Source organism: Amblyraja radiata, chromosome 7 (assembly GCF_010909765.2).
Source record: "Amblyraja radiata isolate CabotCenter1 chromosome 7, sAmbRad1.1.pri, whole genome shotgun sequence".
Classification (NCBI taxonomy): Eukaryota; Metazoa; Chordata; class Chondrichthyes; order Rajiformes; family Rajidae; genus Amblyraja; species Amblyraja radiata.
The window spans coordinates 679,033-697,146 of record NC_045962.1 but is presented as its reverse complement, the minus strand read 5'-3'; the positions used below and the strand labels follow the sequence as shown (position 1 = coordinate 697,146).

Below are 18,114 nucleotides of genomic sequence, written 5' to 3'. Positions count from 1 at the left end.
AATTGTAAAAATACTTGGCATGGACTTTTGTTCATTTCCCAATATTCAATCAATATATATCATTGAATAAAAACAGCATTCCTCAAAACAAAAGTACATTTCAGTCTACTGGGTAAAATAGTCTCAAATGAGCATGACAAACCTTTTTGATTTCAATATCCGATTTTGAGCAATGTCTCTCCATCTCACTAGATAAATAGTCGGTCAAACTGCAGGGGAAGGGAATGCCAAAGTAATCTGCCTCTTCCTGCAAAGCCACACGAGTTCTTGCTTCATCAGGAATGCAGAGTTCTCCATGCAGATAATCCAAGAGATATTTGAAGAGGTTTCCATCCCGTTCAATAAGACAAGCTCCTATGTTAAAAAAAGACTGTACATTAGACACTTTACATAGTAAATTTCACATTCAAAGAATTTAGTTCTATCTTAGACTTAGACTTAGATCCTTTATTTGTCATTCAGACCTTTCGGTCTGAACGAAATGTCATTGCCTGCAGCCATACATGTAATAATAAACAACAAAACACACAATAAACACAAAATAACATCCACCACAGTGAGTTCACCAGGCACCTCCTCACTGTGATTGAGGCAAAAATCTTAGGGTTACTGTCTCTTCCCTCCTCTTCTCCCTCTGCGCTGAGGCGCAGTTAAACAGTTTATCTTAAACAGTTTATCTTCCAACCGGTAAGACTTACATCTGCATCACATCTTGCCTGCTGTCCATTTAATATACAAACAGCAGAAAAAAATTCAGCACACAATGAAGGGATGAAAACAATTTAAAAAGAGATGGCAAGCACACACAAAGGGAATGCCGCACTGGCCGATTTTAACACAAAAATCATGTTGTTTAAAGGTCTATTGTTGTCGCGATGAAACAAAACCTATAACATGACAAAAGCTTTTTGATAAAAATATTATCTTGTAAGGTAGACACAAAAAGCTGAATTAACTCAGCGGGACAGGCAGCATCTCTGGAGGGAAGGAATAGGTGACGTTTCAGGTCGAGACCCTTCTTCAGACCTATCCCTCCTCATCTTTCTATAGATATGTCCTCAGACTAAAAGGACATATCTACAGAAAGATGAGGAGGGATTTCTGTGTTCAGAGGGTAGTGAATCTGTGGAATTCATAGCCATACACGCTGTGGATGCAAAATCTTTGGGTATTTTTAAAGTGGAGATTGACAGGGTCTTGATTAGTATAGGTGTCAAAGGTTATGGGGAGCAGGTAGGAGAATGGGGTTGAGTGGGAAAGATAGATTAGCAATGATTGAATGGCGGTGTGGACTCGGTGGGCCAAATAGCCCAATTCTGCTCCTATAACTTTTGAACTTATGAAGAGTCAAGGTGGCCTGCTATAATCATCTAAGGCCTACACGAGATCCAAGAATGATATTTCCCTTTCTTATACGTGGGATCATTCAAGACAAACCCTTATACGTACAGGTTTGAAAATGCATACCTCCAAAATCAGGTAGTTTCTTCCCAGCTAACATCAGGCAACTGAAAGGTCCTCTCAGCAGCTAGTCCCGCCCTCCTATCTATCTCATTGGAGACCTTTGAACTATCTTTAATCAGACTTTATCGTGTACTAAATGTTGTACTCTTTATCATTTATCTGGGACTGTGGACGGCTTGATTGTAATCGTGTTTTATCTTTTCTTTGCCTGGTTAGCACGCAAAAAGCTTTTCACTAAACCTCAGTACACATGATAATAATAAACTGAACTCAATCTGAACGTTAACTATCAGTAATCCATAGACACCCCAGTCTCTCTACACATTGACAGGTTTTCATTTATCTAAAATACTCTGCTTTTGTTTTTATTGCATTTTAAATCTGATCTGTCATGATCTCGACCATTCACATTTTTAGTTTAGAGATACAGAGCGGAAACAGGCCCTTCAGCCCACCGTGTCCGCACCGACCAGCGATCCCCGCACATTATCACAATCCTACACACACTAGGGACAATTTACACATACACTAAGCCAATTAACCTACATACCTGTACGTCTTTCGAGTGTGGAAGGAAACCGAAGATCTCGGAGAAAGCCCACACGGTCACGGGGAGAACGTACAAACTCCGTACAGACAGCACCCATTGTCGGGATCGAACCCAGGTCTCCGGCACTGCAAACGCTGTAAGGCAGCAACTTTATCGTTGCACCACTGTGCCATCCCAAATGGACATTACCTGCCCATATTCTACCAAAGACAGTCTGCAGTCTCCTCTGAATGTACACATTGGTAGCAAATGGATACATTAATTTATCCACAATTAGAAATGAATTAGTACTGTCTAATTGGTGCTAGGCATCAGAGATATGCTTGTAAAGTGAACAAGGTCAGAATTAAGTGTTGTAAATGTTCATGCTGATGATAAAAAATAGTTAATCAGTAATCTGATATTAAGGGGATGAGAATGGGTTAGTTCACCTTACGTCCAAACAAAACCAACTCGAAGCAAGCACAGTTTATGTGGCAATTGGGAAATTACGTTAAATGGAATAGATTGTAAACAAGCACATTTACATAGCTTAGAACAAATACATATCCCTGAGGTAGAAGAAAACAGGAAAGATGGTCCAGCCTTAGAATCGGATAAGTGGAAAGACATAATACTGTCAGAAAAATAGTAACCCTAAAGATTGGGATGCACATGATATAAAAACAGAAAATGCTGGTAAAACTCGGCTCGTCAGGCAGTTTCTGTGGAAAGCGAAACGTGTCAGTGCTTCAGGTCAGAGACGTTTCATTAGATTTTCTTTCCTGACCTGCTTGGTGTTTCCAGCTTTGCTATTTTTATGTTAGATTTCAAAAATGTTTGCCTTTATTGCAGGAGGATTTGAATGTGAATAACGGCATCTTTCCGCCAATCCACAGAGTTCTGGTGAAATCTAAATTATCGTGTTCAACAGGCTGGATGCAGTAAAGATGTTTATACTGCCTGGGGTGTCTAAAACCAGAATTCATGGTCTCCAAGTACAGGGCTGACCATTCAGGTCTGAGATGAGAAGGCATTTCTTCACACATGATCAAAATCTTTGGAATTCTCAGCACAAGTGGTCTGATGTGGCTTAATTATTTGAGTTCAGTCAAAACAGATCAGGTGATTTTTAGTTTTAGTTCAGAGATACAGCACGGAAACAGGCCCTTCGGCCCACCGAGTCCGCACCGACAAGCAATCCACGCACATTAACACCATCCTACACGCACGAGGGACAATTTATATTTATACCAAGCTAATCAAACTACAAACCTGTATGTCTTTAGAGTGTGGGAGGAAACCAAAGATCTCAAAGAAAACTGGACTTCAGGATGTGAAGGGGATCAAGGAACAAGGGGATAGTGCTGAAACAAGGAGCTGAAGTAGGCAGTCAGCAGTGATCCTGATGCACAATATGCTTGAAGGTACAAATGGTCTACTTTCACTCCTGATTCTTAAGTTATATTCTTATGTTTCCTCACATCCCCGTGTCTTTGTCAAGTTACTTTGAATCTCGTGTTCCTTACGTGTTCAAATCACCTGTCAATGGGAATAGCTTCTTATTTACTCTTTCTAAGCTCATCATCACAATATATGCAAATCACAATCTAACATCCCCCCCCCTTAACATTTATGCACCAAAATTTATGTTTTTTTTATAGAGATAATCGGGTGCTTAGAATGTGCTGCCAGGGTGATAATGGAAGCAGATAAAATAGTGGCATTTACAAGGCTTTTAGATTGGCATATGCAAGTAATGGCATATGCAAGTTTACATGCAGACAGAAGAGATTAGTTTAACTTGGCATTGTGTTCAGACACTGTGGGCCAAATGACCAGTTCCTGTGCTGGATTACAATTTGTAATTTATTGATAAATAAGTTGCTGGTGTTGTGGGTATTAAATTAAGTTCATGCTCCTAAAGAACACAATGTGCTGGAGTAACACAACAGGTCAGGCAGCATCTCTGGAGAACATCGATTGGTGACGTTTTAGGTCGATTTAAAATAAACATTTAATTGAACATCTTCCGTTTAATTGCAAATAAAACATTAATTTGCCTTTTAGTTTTAACAGCTTCCTCCTTTGCTCTTGTTGTTAGTCAGTAATAAGGGTCGGACGCAGACTAGTGGGATTAGGTTGGGCAACTATCAGTTAGGGTGTGCATGGATGAGTTGGGCTGAAGGACCTGTTTGCGTGCTGCATAGCTCTATGACTAACGGTACGGTGGCGCAGTGGTAGAGTTGCTGCCTTACAGGGCCAGAGATCCAGGTTCCATCCCAACTACGGGTGCTGTCTGTACGGAGTTTGTATGTTCTCCTCGTGACCTGCGTGAGTTAAACTATGACACTGGTATACAACAACCAACTGCTATCTTTACAAATTTCCAATTGGTTCAACAGCAATATCCAGATGCATGGTCTCTGTTACTAACATACGAGCCGCCGTCAGGGAACCTTCAATGAGCCACGGACAGTGAGAGAGGGTGGTGAATCTGTACAATTCTTTCCCCACAGAAGGCCAGGTCAATGGATATTTTTAAGGCAGAGATAGATAGATTCTTGATTAGTACGGGTGTCAATCATTATGGGGAGAAGGCAGGAGAATGGCGTTATGCGGGAGAGATAGAGCAGCCATGATTGAATGGTGGAGTAGACTTGAGGGCCTGTCCCACTTGCCGATTTTTTTCGGCGACTGCCGGCATCATTGACTGACGTATCAGGGACGCCGAAAGATTTTGAACAGTTCAAAATCCAGCTTCAAAAAAAAAATGTTGCAACACTTGAGGAGACACCGTGCGTCAATACATCATCACACCGCGTCACCACCGCGCCATGCCGCGACTTTTTCGGTGACCTGATAGGTCAGTCAATGATGCCCACAGTCGCCGTAAAAAATCACCATGGGACAGGCTCTTTGATGGGCCAAATGGCCTAATTCTGCTCCTATCACATGAGATCAGATACAACAACAATGACAAACTATTTGATGTTATAAGTGGTAGAGCCGGAGTTTGTTAAGCTGAAATGGCCACCGGTCATGTCACAACACACCTAAGATGAGCTGAGCAATAGCTGAACATCAACGTGGGATGCTGCCGGCCTAAAGCCACAGGGAGATACTTATCTCCAACATTTTCAGCGAGAGTATATGGCGAGCCACACGGTACGCATGCCCACAACTGAAGATGTGGAGATTAGCTGCAGTAACTGCCAGGGCACTCATGCCAAAGAATCAGAAGTTCACATCACAGAATGGAGACTTCTCAGCCCATGGAGTCCTTGTGCTGTAATTTGGGAATTGATGGCCACACCTTTTCACAAAGTTTCTCGGTAATGCTCACCTATCTTGATTCTCAGTTCTCCCATGAGTTATTGAACACATGCTAGCCTTCAGCAGAGTGGAAGGAACAGCGCAGGATAATTTCCCTGCCTACCTTACTGTCGAACTGGCTGATCGCGAATACTCACAAACAATGGTCATTTTAAAGCCAAACAGTATAAGAGGGGGTGCAGTTCAAGGAAAATATAGAAGTTCATTGTTATCTAGGAGAAGGTGACAATTAAACATACAGAGATATACTTCAAACCAGGGGACACTCAGACAGGGCAGGGGGAGGGATGGGGAGAGAGGGAAAGCAAGGGTTACTTGAAGTTAGAGAAGTCAATTTTCTTACCGCTGGGGTGTAAGCTACCCAAGCGAAATATGAGGTGCTGTTCCTCCAATTTGCGCTGTGCCTCACTCTGACAATGGAGGAGGCCCAGGACCAAAAGGTCAGATTGGGAATGGGAGGGGGAGTTAAAGTGTTTAGGAACTGAAAACAAAAGATATTTGCTTTAAGCAGAATCCTAAATGCCAATGTCCGCAAAAGCAATATAAAGCATTTTGACCGATAGATGAAAACTGAAAATAAAGCAATCCAAACTTATTGGGAGAGGCCCGGGGAGCCGTTGGGAGAGGCCCGGGGAGCCGTTGGTGAGAGGAGGAGTTGCCTGGAGCTGTAAGTATAAAAACAGCGCGGGGCTTGCGTTTACAGAGGCCCGGGGAGCCGTTGGTGAGAGGAGGAGTTGCCTGGAGCTGTAAGTATAAAAACAGCGCGGGGCTTGCGTTTACCAAGGCCCGGGGAGCCGTTGGTGAGAGGAGGAGTTGCCTGGAGCTGTAAGTATAAAAACAGCGCGGGGCTTGCGTTTACAGAGGCCCGGGGAGCCGTTGGTGAGAGGAGGAGTTGCCTGGAGCTGTAAGTATAAAAACAGCGCGGGGCTTGCGTTTACAGAGGCCCGGGGAGCCGTTAGTGAGAGGAGGAGTTGCCTGGAGCTGTAAGTATAAAAACAGCGCGGGGCTTGCGTTTACAGAGGCCCGGGGAGCCGTTGGTGAGAGGAGGAGTTGCCTGGAGCTGTAAGTATAAAAACAGCGCGGGGCTTGCGTTTACAGAGGCCCGGGGAGCCGTTGGTGAGAGGAGGAGTTGCCTGGAGTTGTAAGTATAAAAACAGCGCGGGGCTTGCGTTTACAGAGGCCCGGGGAGCCGTTGGTGAGAGGAGGAGTTGCCTGGAGCTGTAAGTATAAAAACAGCGCGGGGCTTGCGTTTACAGAGGCTCGGGGAGCCGTTGGTGAGAGGAGGAGTTGCCTGGAGCTGTGGGTTACCCAAATCTGTAACGTTCCATCTCACTTCCAGAGAAGGATTCTGGTGGAAGCCTCTGATTGGTGGAAGAGGATCAGAGATAGCAGCTGATTGGCTTGTATCCCGGGTAAGGCTTTATTATATTCGGATAAAGGGGGAGAATGAGGGCCAGGGCAGTTTACTGTTCTGGATGTCAGATGTGGGAGGTCATGGAGTCTGAGTGCCCTCCAGACATCCACATCTGCGCCAGGTGCGTCGAGATGGGGCTCCTAAGGGACCGCGTTAGGAACCTGGAGCAGCAACTCGATGACCTCTGTCTGCTCAGGGAGAGCGAGGAGGTCATAGAAAGGAGTTACAGGGAGGTGGTCACTCCAAGACCACGGGAGACAGAAAACTGGGTCACAGTTAGGAAGGGCAATGGGCAGAGGCAGGGACTGGTGAGTACCCCGGTGGCTGTACACCTTGAAAATAAGTACTCGTGTTTGAGTAAGGGTGGGGGAGACAGCCTACCTGGGGGCAGCGACAGCGGCCGGGCCTCTGGCACAGAGACCGGTCCTGTTGCTCAGAAGGGTAAGGAAAAGAAGAGGAGGGCAATTGTAATAGGGGACTCTATAGTCAGGGGGTCCGATAGGCGATTCTGTGGACGCAGACAGGAGTCCCGGATGGTAGTTTGCCTCCCTGGTGCCAGGGTCAGGGATGTGTCTGAACGTGTCCAAGAAATCCTGAAATGGGAGGGAGAGGAGCCTGAGGTTGTGGTGCATATAGGTACCAACGACATAGGTAAAAAAAGAGAAGAGGTCCTGAAAGAAGAATTTAGGGAGTTAGGTAGAGAGTTAAGGAGAAGGACTGGAAAGGTAACAATCTCAGGATTACTGCCTGTGCCACGCGACAGTGAGAGTAGGAATGGAGCGAGGTGGAGGATAAATGCGTGGATGAGAGACTGGTGCAGTGGGTATGGATTCAAGTTTCTGGATCATTGGGACCTCTTTTGGGGAAGGTGCGACCTGTACAGAAAGGACGGGTTGCACTTGAACTCAAGGGGGACCAATATCCTGGCGGGGAGATTTGCAAAGGCTACTGGGGAGACTTTAAACTAGTATGGTTGGGGGGAGGGACTCAAATTGGGAAAGCTAGCAGTCAGTGTGTGAAGCAGGGGGCAGAGAATGGTAGCACTCTGACCCAAAATGTAGGGGAGAGAGAAGAAAAAGAAAATAATCAGAGAATAAGAGAGGGTGGGTTTCTTAAATGTGTATATTTTAATGCTAGGAGCATTGTAAGAAAAGTGGATGAACTTAGAGCCTGGATTGACACCTGGAAGTATGATGTTGTGGCGATCAGTGAAACATGGTTGCAGGAGGGCTGTGATTGGAAACTAAATATTCCAGGATTTCATTGCTTCAGGTGTGATAGAATTGGAGGGGCAAGAGGTGGAGGTGTTGCATTGCTTATCAGGGAAGATATTACAGCAGTGCTTTGGCAGGATAGATTAGAGGGCTCGTCTAGGGAGGCTATTTGGGTGGAACTGAGAAATGGGAAAGGGGTAGCAACACTTATAGGGGTGTATTATAGACCGCCAAATGGGGAGCGAGAATTGGAAGAGCAAATATGTAAGGAGATAGCAGATATTAGTAGTAAGCACAAGGTAGTGATTGTGGGAGATTTCAATTTTCCACACATAGACTGGGAAACACATTCTGTAAATGGGCTGGATGGGTTGGAGTTTGTAAAATGTGTGCAGGATAGTTTTTTGCAACAATACATAGAAGTACCTACTAGAGAAGGGGCGGTACTGGACCTCCTGTTAGGAAATGAGATGGGTCAGGTGGCAGAGGTATGCGTTGGGGAACAGTTCGGGTCCAGTGATCACAATACCATTAGTTTCAATATAATTATGGAGAGGGACAAAACTGGACCTAGGGTTGAGATTTTTGATTGGAGAAAGGCTAACTTTGAGGAGATGCGAAAGGATTTAAAAGGACTAAATTGGGACAGTTTGTTTTATGGGAAAGATGTGGAAGAGAAATGGAGTACATTTAAAGGTGAAATTTTAAGAGTACAGAATCTTTATGTCCCTGTTCGGTTGAAAGGAAAACGTAAAAATTGTAAAGAGCCATGGTTTTCAAGGGAAATTGGACACTTGGTTCGGAAAAAGAGGGAGATCTACAATAGTTATAGGCAGCATGGAGTAAATGAGGTGCTTGAGGAGTATAAAGAATGTAAAAAGAATCTTAAGAAAGAAATTAGAAAAGCTAAAAGAAGATATGAGGTTGCTTTGGCAAGTAAGGTAAAAGTAAATCCGAAGGGTTTCTACCGCTATATTAATAGCAAAAGGATAACGAGGGATAAAATTGGTCCATTAGAGAGTCAGAGTGGCCAACTATCTGCAGAGCCAAAAGAGATGGGGGAGATATTGAACAGTTTCTTTTCTTCGGTATTCACCAAGGAGAAGGATATTGAATTATGTGAGGTAAGGGAAACAAGTAGAGTAGCTATGGAAACTATGAGGATCAAAGAAGAGGAAGTACTGACACTTTTGAGAAATATAAAAGTGGATAAGTCTCCAGGTCCGGACAGGATATTCCCTAGGACATTGAGGGAAGTTAGTGTAGAAATAGCAGGGGCTATGGCAGAAATATTTCAAATGTCATTAGAAACGGGAATAGTGCCGGAGGATTGGCGTACTGCGCATGTTGTTCCATTGTTTAAAAAGGGGTCTAAGAGTAAACCTAGCAATTATAGACCTGTTAGTTTGACGTCAGTGGTGGGCAAATTAATGGAAATAATACTTAGAGATAATATATATAAGCATCTGGATAAACAGGGTCTGATTAGGAACAGTCAACATGGATTTGTGCCTGGAAGGTCATGTTTAACTAATCTTCTTGAATTTTTTGAAGATGTTACTCGGGAAATTGATGAGGGTAAAGCAGTGGATGTTGTGTATATGGACTTCAGTAAGGCCTTTGACAAGGTTCCTCATGGAAGGTTGGTTAAGAAGGTTCACTGGTTGGGTATTAATGGTGGAGTAGCAAGATGGATTCAACAGTGGCTGAATGGGAGATGCCAGAGAGTAATGGTGGATGGTTGTTTGTCAGGTTGGAGGCCAGTGACGAGTGGGGTGCCACAGGGATCTGTGTTGGGTCCACTGTTGTTTGTCATGTACATCAATGATCTGGACGATGGCGTGGTAAATTGGATTAGTAAGTATGCAGATGATACTAAGATAGGTGGGGTTGCGGGTAATGAAGTAGAGTTTCAAAGTCTACAGAGAGATTTATGCCAGTTGGAAGAGTGGGCTGAAAGATGGCAGATGGAGTTTAATGCTGATAAGTGTGAGGTGCTACATCTTGGCAGGACAAATCAAAATAGGACGTACATGGTAAATGGTAGGGAATTGAAGAATGTAGGTGAACAGAGGGATCTGGGAATAACTGTGCACAGTTCCCTGAAAGTGGAATCTCATGTAGATAGGGTGGTAAAGAAAGCTTTTGGTGTGCTGGCCTTTATAAATCAGAGCATTGAGTATAGAAGTTGGGATGTAATGTTAAAATTGTACAAGGCATTGGTGAGGCCAATTCTGGAGTATGGTGTACAATTTTGGTCGCCTAATTATAGGAAGGATGTCAACAAAATAGAGAGAGTACAGAGGAGATTTACTAGAATATTGCCTGGGTTTCAGCAACTAAGTTACAGAGAAAGGTTGAACAAGTTAGGGCTTTATTCTTTGGAGCGCAGAAGGTTAAGGGGGGACTTGATAGAGGTTTTTAAAATGATGAGAGGGATAGACAGAGTTGACGTGGAAAAGCTTTTCCCACTCAGAGTAGGGAAGATTCAAACAAGGGGACATGACTTGAGAATTAAGGGACTGAAGTTTAGGGGTAACATGAGGGGGAACTTCTTTACTCAGAGAGTGGTAGCTGTGTGGAATGAGCTTCCAGTGAAGGTGGTGGAGGCAGGTTCGTTTTTATCATTTAAAAATAAATTGGATAGTTATATGGATGGGAAAGGAATGGAGGGTTATGGTCTGAGCGCAGGTATATGGGACTAGGGGAGATTATGTGTTCGGCACGGACTAGAAGGGTCGAGATGGCCTGTTTCCGTGCTGTAATTGTTATATGGTTATATGGTTATGGCAGTAAAAAAAAACAAAGTAAATATGCTTTCAAAAAATCAGTTGTTCATATTACTCAAGGAAACATTAAAATAATGTTGTATTATATAACAAATTAATATCCCTGCACGTCAGTTAGTACTTGTCCATAAAAGTTCATTTCCATCTAGCCATTTTCTCTAATTGTCCCTGAAGACTTATGAATTGTTATGCTTGACAAAATAACCCATGTTACCTGATTCATCCAGTTTCAAAGGAAATCGTCCACTAAACATAGCACTAAGCATTGAGTTCTTAAAACGACAGAGGGAGTTTCGTCTGGCTGTAAAGTAACAACCTCCCACATTCAATCGCAGGATCTCAGAAATAGCTTCTCCCTCACAAGCCTCCATGATATGCCACACTGGTCACTCCATCACTGCGATTCTAACTGTGGAAAGTAAAGATTTAAGAGTTGGTTGTCAGCATTACAACTCAAATGTTTCTCAGGATACAGAATGCCACTTTAAGGCAAGTTAGTCGCCAGATGTACTTCCAGTAATGATACACTTCTAACAAAAACTGATTTAACGCTAGTAGTATTCAAGTTAGCTTGATTATACCTTTTGCGGATTTAAATAAACTGCTTTATTAGTGTAGTGACCTTTTTTTACATCTGGGGAGTCTACAACCCTCAGTATGAACATTAAATATTCAAATTTAAAGAAGTACAACCCCCACCCCCCACAAACACACTCAACCCAAAAGCTCGTTTGTCCATTCCCTCCACAGATGTGTGTGGCTGAGTTCCTCCAGTGTTTTGCTTTATTAACGCATGTGGCCTATCGTGTGTAAAAGATTTGTCCTCATTTACACCCCACCCTGCACGGACACAAACAGAGGTCAATGTGTTTTTTTAAGTGTTGGTTTTTAAAACTAAAAGAGTACTTATAGACTTCTGGTGAGAGGGAGGATGAGGGGGTGAAGGGGAGGATGAGGGGGTGAAGGGGAGGATGAGGGGGTGAAGGGGAGGATGAGGGGGTGAAGGAGGATGAGAAGAGGAGGATGGTGAAGGGGATGAGAGGGTGAGGAGGATGAGTGGGTGGGTGAGGAAGGGAATGAGGGTGAGGAAGGGAATGAGGGTGAGTGGGGTGAGCGTGAGGGGAGGTGGGGAAGGGGGAGAGGGTGATGGTGAGGGGTGAGGATGTGGGGGAGGGGGAGGGTGGGGTAAAGGGGGTGGGGGATTGAGGGGTGAAGTTGAGGGGGGGAGGGGGTGTGGGGGGTGAGGATGTGGGGGGTGAGTGGAGGTGATGGGGGGGTAAGGGGGGGATTGAGGGGAGGGGTGAGGATGTGGGGGGGGTGAGGGTGGGGGGATTGAGGGGTGACGTTGAGGGGGTGGGGGGATTGAGGGGTGAGGATGTGGGGGGTGATTGGAGATGAGGGGGGGGTAAGGGGGGGGGGTTGAGGGGGAGGGGGGGGTGAGTGGAGGTGAGGGGGGGGGGGTGTGCAGAGTTTGTGCCTCCAGTGAGGAGGGGGGAGCCGGGCCTCCCCGGGCCGCCGGTGGATGGGGGGGTGAGGGGGGGGATTCCTCGCCGCGCTCACCCCGCGCTCCACCAGTTGCGGGAGAGCGGCCTCCACTCGCCCCGCACTCACCTCCCCGTCGCCAGGCGCCGTCCGTCCCGGCCGATGGAGGCCGCAGCCCCGCCCTCTGCTGCCCCCATCCCGGCAGAGCGGTACTGCAGCCCAGTAAACCCGCCTTTGCCGCCCCCATCCCGGCAGAGCGGTACTGCAGCCCCGCCCGCTGCCGCCCCCAGCCCAGCAGAGCGGTATTGCAGCCCCGCAGCCCTGCAGCACCGCAGCCCCCCCCTCTGCTGCCCCCATACCGGCAGAGCGGTATTGCAGCCCAGTAAACCCGCCCTCTGCCGCCCCCACCCCAGCAGAGCGGTACTGCAGCCCAGTAAACCCGCCCTCTGCCGCCCCCAGCCCAGCAGAGCGGTACTGCAGTCCCGCAGCCCCGCAGCCCCGCAGCCCCCCCCTCTGCTGCCCCCATACCGGCAGAGCGGTACTGCAGCCCAGTAAACCCGCCCTCTGCCGCCCCCACCCCAGCAGAGCGGTACTGCAGTCCCGCAGCCCCGCCCCCACCCCAGCAGAGCGGTACTGTAGCCCCGCCCTCTGCTGCCCCCACCCCAGCAGAGTGGTACTGCAGCCCCGCAGCCCCGCCCCCACCCCGGCAGAGCGGTACTGCAGCCCCGCAGCCCCGTCCTCTGCCGCCCCTACCCCGGCAGAGCGGTACTGCAGCCCGGCTCACTGCTGCCCCCAGCCCGGCAGAGCGGTACTGCAGCCCGCTGCCAGGAATGCACTCTGACCTCCGGGGGAGAGGCAAGAGTGTTTTATTGTCATATGGCCCAGATAGAGCAATAACATTTTTATGGTTAGGTCTGAGGAAGGGTCTGGACCCAAAACCTCACCCATTCCTTCTCTCCAAAGATGCCGCCTGTTCTACTGAGTTACTCCAGTTTTTTGTGTTAGCTTCAGTGTGAACCAACATCTGCAGTTCCTTCCTACACACAATCCTGCTCACTGTGTGTGGGAGTCATTCAGCTCAGAGCCACCCAGCACTGCATCTTTGTACATCTCATGCTACTAATATGTGCTGTAAATCTTTATTGTCAGATTTACAATCCAAACTATTTACACTCATGTCTGAAGTAGGGCCACTACCCAAAACGTCGCCTATCCATATCAGTTTGGTTTATTATTGTTACGTGTGAAAAGCTTTTGTTTGCATGCTATCCAGTAAAAAAAGACTATACGTGAATGCAATCAAGCTGGCCACAGTACACAAATAAAGGATAACGGATACAACATTTAGTACGATAGATTTCGATTAAAGATAGTTGAAAGGTCTGAGATGAGGTAGATGGCAGATCAGGATCGCACTCTAGCTGATGAGAGGACCATTCAGTTGTCTGATAACTGCTGGGAAGAAACTCGTTTGGAAACTGTCCCTGAATCTAGAGGCATGCATTTTCACACTTCTGGCCTCTTACAATACAACACAATACAATTTATTTGTTGTCATTTGAACCTCATTGAGGTTCAAACGAAATTTGGTTTCTGCAGTCATACACACAAGAAAAAGAACCAAGACACAACACAATTTACACAAACATCCATCACAATGAATCCTCACTGAGTCTTATCTCTCCCCTGCACTCCTCATTCTCCTCCCGATGTCAGAGTGAAAGCCCCCGGCGGGCGATGGTAAGTGTCCCGCGGCCATTAAAGACGCGCCGGGCGATGCAAGACCGCACTCCGGGTCTTGGTGTTGGAGCCCCCGGCGTGTGCTAGCAAGTCCCGCGGCCATTTAAAGCCGCACCGGGCGATGTAAGGCCCCGCTCCAGGTAATTTTCAACCCCGCAACTCGGGCGGGAAAAGTCGCCGTTGCGGAAGCCCCGAAAAGCGGTCTCCCACCAGGGACCCGCGGGCTCCCGGTGTCACCGTCCACCAGACCTGCGGTTGGAGCCTCCGAATCTCTGGGGTCGGGCCGCAGCCGCAGCCGCAGCTCCACCACAGCTCCTCCCGCTCCGAACTCGGCCAGCTCCACGATGGTAAGTAAGTCCACCTGGAGCCCCAGGTCGTTCTGGTTGGAGGCCGCTCCACGGTGCTAGGCCCCAACGACAACGGAGACCCGACAGAGAAAAGGTCGGGTTCTCCGTGCAGGGGAAAGATTTTAAAAGTTTCCCCCACCCCCCGCCCCCACACATATACCCAGTTATAAAAAAATTTAAAAAGCACTTTAAACTACATTCAAATGAGACGAAAAATTTAAAAAAAACAGACGGACTGCAGAAGCCGCTGCGACGTGAGTCGCGCCGCCCACCCACTGCCTGATGGGAGAGGGGAGAAGAGGGAGTTCACGGGATGAGTCTGGTCCTTGATTATGCTGCTGGTCTTGCCGAGGCTGCTGGAAGTGTAGATGGAATCAATGAAAGGGAAGGTACACAAAATTGCTGGGGAAACTCAGTGGGTGCAGCAGCATCTATGGAGCGAAGGAAATAGGCGACGCTTCTGAAGAAGGGTTTCGGCCCAAAACGTCGCCTATTTCCTTTGCTCCATAGATGCTGCTGCACCCGCTGAGTTTCCCCAGCAATTTTGTGTACCTTCGATATTCCAGCATCTGCAGTTCCCTTTTGAACACATCAATGAAAGGGAGGTTGGTTTGTACGATGGTCTGGGCTATGTCCACAATTCTGCAATTTCTTGTGGTCTTGGATGTTCTCCTGGGATGCTGCCTGACCTGTTGATCTACTGAGCACTTTGTGTCTTCTTTTGTAAACCAGCATCTGCAGTTTTTCTTTTTACACACCTCCTCGTGTAGGCAGCTCCTCTCACTGAATCATCTCTCCCTTTGGATAGGCATATTGCCTTTTGATAGGTTGATGGATATGGAGGAGAATGAATCATATGCAGGCAATTGAGGTTAGTTTATCTTAACATTATGGGCCAAAGGGCCTTTTCTGTGCCGTACTATTCTATATTCTCTGTGCAAAGCTCACTCAAGAGAAAGATATTTTGTTCAAACCCTTCACAAAACAAATTAAGAACTAAGTGACAGGGAACATACTGTAATGGCAAAATCCCTACATTTACACCCATTGATGAGTTAACAGGTTAATTAATCACTAAATTGACCCTGGTGGGTGGTTTGCTTGTGGGGGAGTGGGTTGAAGAGAATGTCAGGGGAATAAAACACGGGATTAATGTAGGATTATTGTATTCTTGTATTCAAATTTATTGTCATTGTCTCAATTAGAGACAACAAAATGAATTTTCCTTACAGGCAGCATCATAAAAATAAATAAATAATAAATAATAAAACATATTAAAAATAAAATTGAATTTAAAAAAGAAAAGCACAAACACAGAAAGTCCACGACCCAACATAACACAGTGGCACCAAGGTGAGGAAGGCACCATAGTCCAGCCAGCCTCCCCTCCGATCTTCCCAGATGTTCATCAGTGGTCTGGGCCTTCCGAGCACCAGCAGTCGCCGCCCCGGGTGGCCCGATGTTCAGGCCCTCACGCCGGGCTGGTGGAACGCCGACGCCGATCCCCGACGGTGAACATCCTCCTCCTCAGCGGCCCGGACCTCCTGATCAGCCGCCTCCCGCAGCCGGAGTCCGCAGCTCCCGAGTCCGCAGGCCGAGCCGGGCAGAGTCGCAGGACCCCGCGTTGTTGATCAGCGCCGCCCGCGTTGGGAGCTCCACAAACCGCAGCTCCATGATGTCGGTGAAGCAGGTCCAGCACTCCGGGCTCCAGACGGCGATCCCCGGTAAGGCATCGCCAGCCCCGCGATGTTACAGCGCTGTCCCGCCGCTGCTGGAGCTCTGGTCGATCCCGGCAGGAAAGGCCGCGCCAATCCAGTAGGTAGGCCGCTGGGGGGGTGAGGACGCGACTCGAATAATAGTCGCGTCCTCTTCAGGAAGCGACCAAAGGACGGTATCCCCCTTACCGTGCCCTCTTCCCCCACATAATGACATTTAAAAAAACATAAAAAACACACTTTAACATAACTAAAAAACAAAAAAACAAAAAGATACCGGGCTGAAGGTGGAGGCTGCTGGCACCAGCGCCACCGGAAGTACAACACCGATTAGTTAAAATGGGTGGTCGATACTCAGTGAGGACAAAGGTCCTGTCTCCAGGCTGTATCTCTCTATTATCCCACCACAGGCTAATGCTAACCTAGCGCTAGCACGGCTGCACTCGGCCATCAGTAAGCAGCAGGATGCTCACCCCGACGGTGCCTTCATTGTTGCAGGGGACTTTAATCAGGTCGATCTAAGAGCTGCACTACGCAAATTCCACCAGCATGTGCAGTGCCCTACCAGGGGCTCAAACACGCTGAATATAGTGTACACAAACATCAAGGACGCATACAGAGCTCTCCCCTGCCCATCCCTGGGACAATCCGATCACCTCTCACTGTTTCTACTGCCTGCATACAAACCCCTCATCCGCAAGACCAAACCTGCAATAAAGACGGTCAAAATATGGCCCGAGGACGCCACCCTACAACTCCAGGACAGCTTTGATCGCACCGACTGGGACCTGTTTGCACAACAGGCTACCAGTGGTACAGAGGTAGACTTGGAGGAGTACACATCCACTGTGCTCTCCTACATCATCTGCTGTGTGGAGATTGTGGCTGCACGGCCACAAATGGGTCCCGACCTCGGGTGTTTCACAGAGGAAGAGGACTTAACTTTCTGGTGCCTTTCCCCACAGTGGAAAGTTTTGATTCTGCTGTGGGGGGACGTTTGTGTTGAACTCTATAATGTGTTGTGTCCATTTTATTCTTTTTTTTTAACCTTTTTCTATGGTTTGTAATGGAACTTATTATTTAATTTATGTAAAGCACTTTGGTGTCAATGCGAGTTGACTTAAAACGTGCTATATAAATAAAACTTACTTACTTACTTACTTACTTACTTACTGTCACAGTGGACAAGCAAATAAAGATGTTCCCAAACCGGAAACCCTGGATGAACAAGGAGGTTCAGAATCTGCTAAGGGCACGCAACAATGCCTTTAAATCCAGGGACACTTCTGCCTACAGTGCTGCCAGGTCGAACCTGAACAAAGCTATAAAAAAGGCCAAAGACATCCACAGGCAAAGGGTGGAAGACCACTTCAATACCGCGGACACCAGAAGTATGTGGCAGGGTGTCAGGGACATCACTGACTACAAGAGCAGCCCCGCCTGCCCCCACAGTGATATTACACTGGCCAACGAACTAAACACGCTTCGAAACTGGCAACACCACCAGGAGTGGAATAACCCCGGCCATGGTGGAGGGACAGGCCTTAATACTGAGCACTCAGGAGATACAGTGCGCCCTGCGTAGGATCAATCCACGCAAGGCAGCAGGCCCAGATGGAGTACAGGGAAGGGTACTAAAGGACTGTGCTGTACAGCTGGCGGAGGTATTCACGAGAATCTTTAACCTGTCTCTATCTCTGGCAACAGTCCCCTAGTGCCTGAAAACAGCTACCATAGTGCCGGTGCCGAAAAAGTCTAAAGTCACCAACCTGAATGACTACCGCCCGGTTGCCCTAACTCCAATACCAATGAAGTGTTTCGAAAGGCTGGTCCTCTCCCACATCAAATCCAGCATCCCTGCCTCACTGGACTCTTGCATACAGGGCAAATAGATCAACAGAGGTTTCCATCTCTCTGGCTCTTCACACTGTCCTGACTCACCTGGATGGACAGGGCACGTACGCGAGGATGCTCTTCATTGACTATAGCTCTGCATTCAATACGGTCATCCCCACCAAGCTCACCACCAAACCACCAGCTAGGCCTCAGCTCGCCGATATGCGATTGGATCCTGAATTTTCTGA

At 47.2% G+C, this 18,114-nt stretch overlaps 1 protein-coding gene across 3 annotated transcripts in view; it reads right to left on the bottom strand.

Annotated features, from left to right (window-relative positions):
• kctd18 (potassium channel tetramerization domain containing 18) overlaps window positions 1-12,430 on the bottom strand; it is a 38,617-nt gene extending 26,187 nt beyond the window's left edge. For 2 of the 3 annotated variants that reach the window (XM_033023539.1, XM_033023542.1), the window contains exons 1-3: window positions 12,358-12,421; window positions 10,961-11,155; window positions 143-354 (exon numbers count right to left, since the gene is read on the bottom strand). In XM_033023539.1, the coding sequence (XP_032879430.1) occupies window positions 143-354; window positions 10,961-11,117 (369 nt within the window). In that variant the 5' untranslated portion in view covers window positions 11,118-11,155; window positions 12,358-12,421. Of the gene's footprint in view, window positions 1-142; window positions 355-10,960; window positions 11,158-12,357 lie in introns of all 3 variants that reach the window. The other variant, XM_033023540.1, reaches the window with a different exon arrangement.
• Between the last annotated feature and the right edge of the window lie 5,684 nt (window positions 12,431-18,114).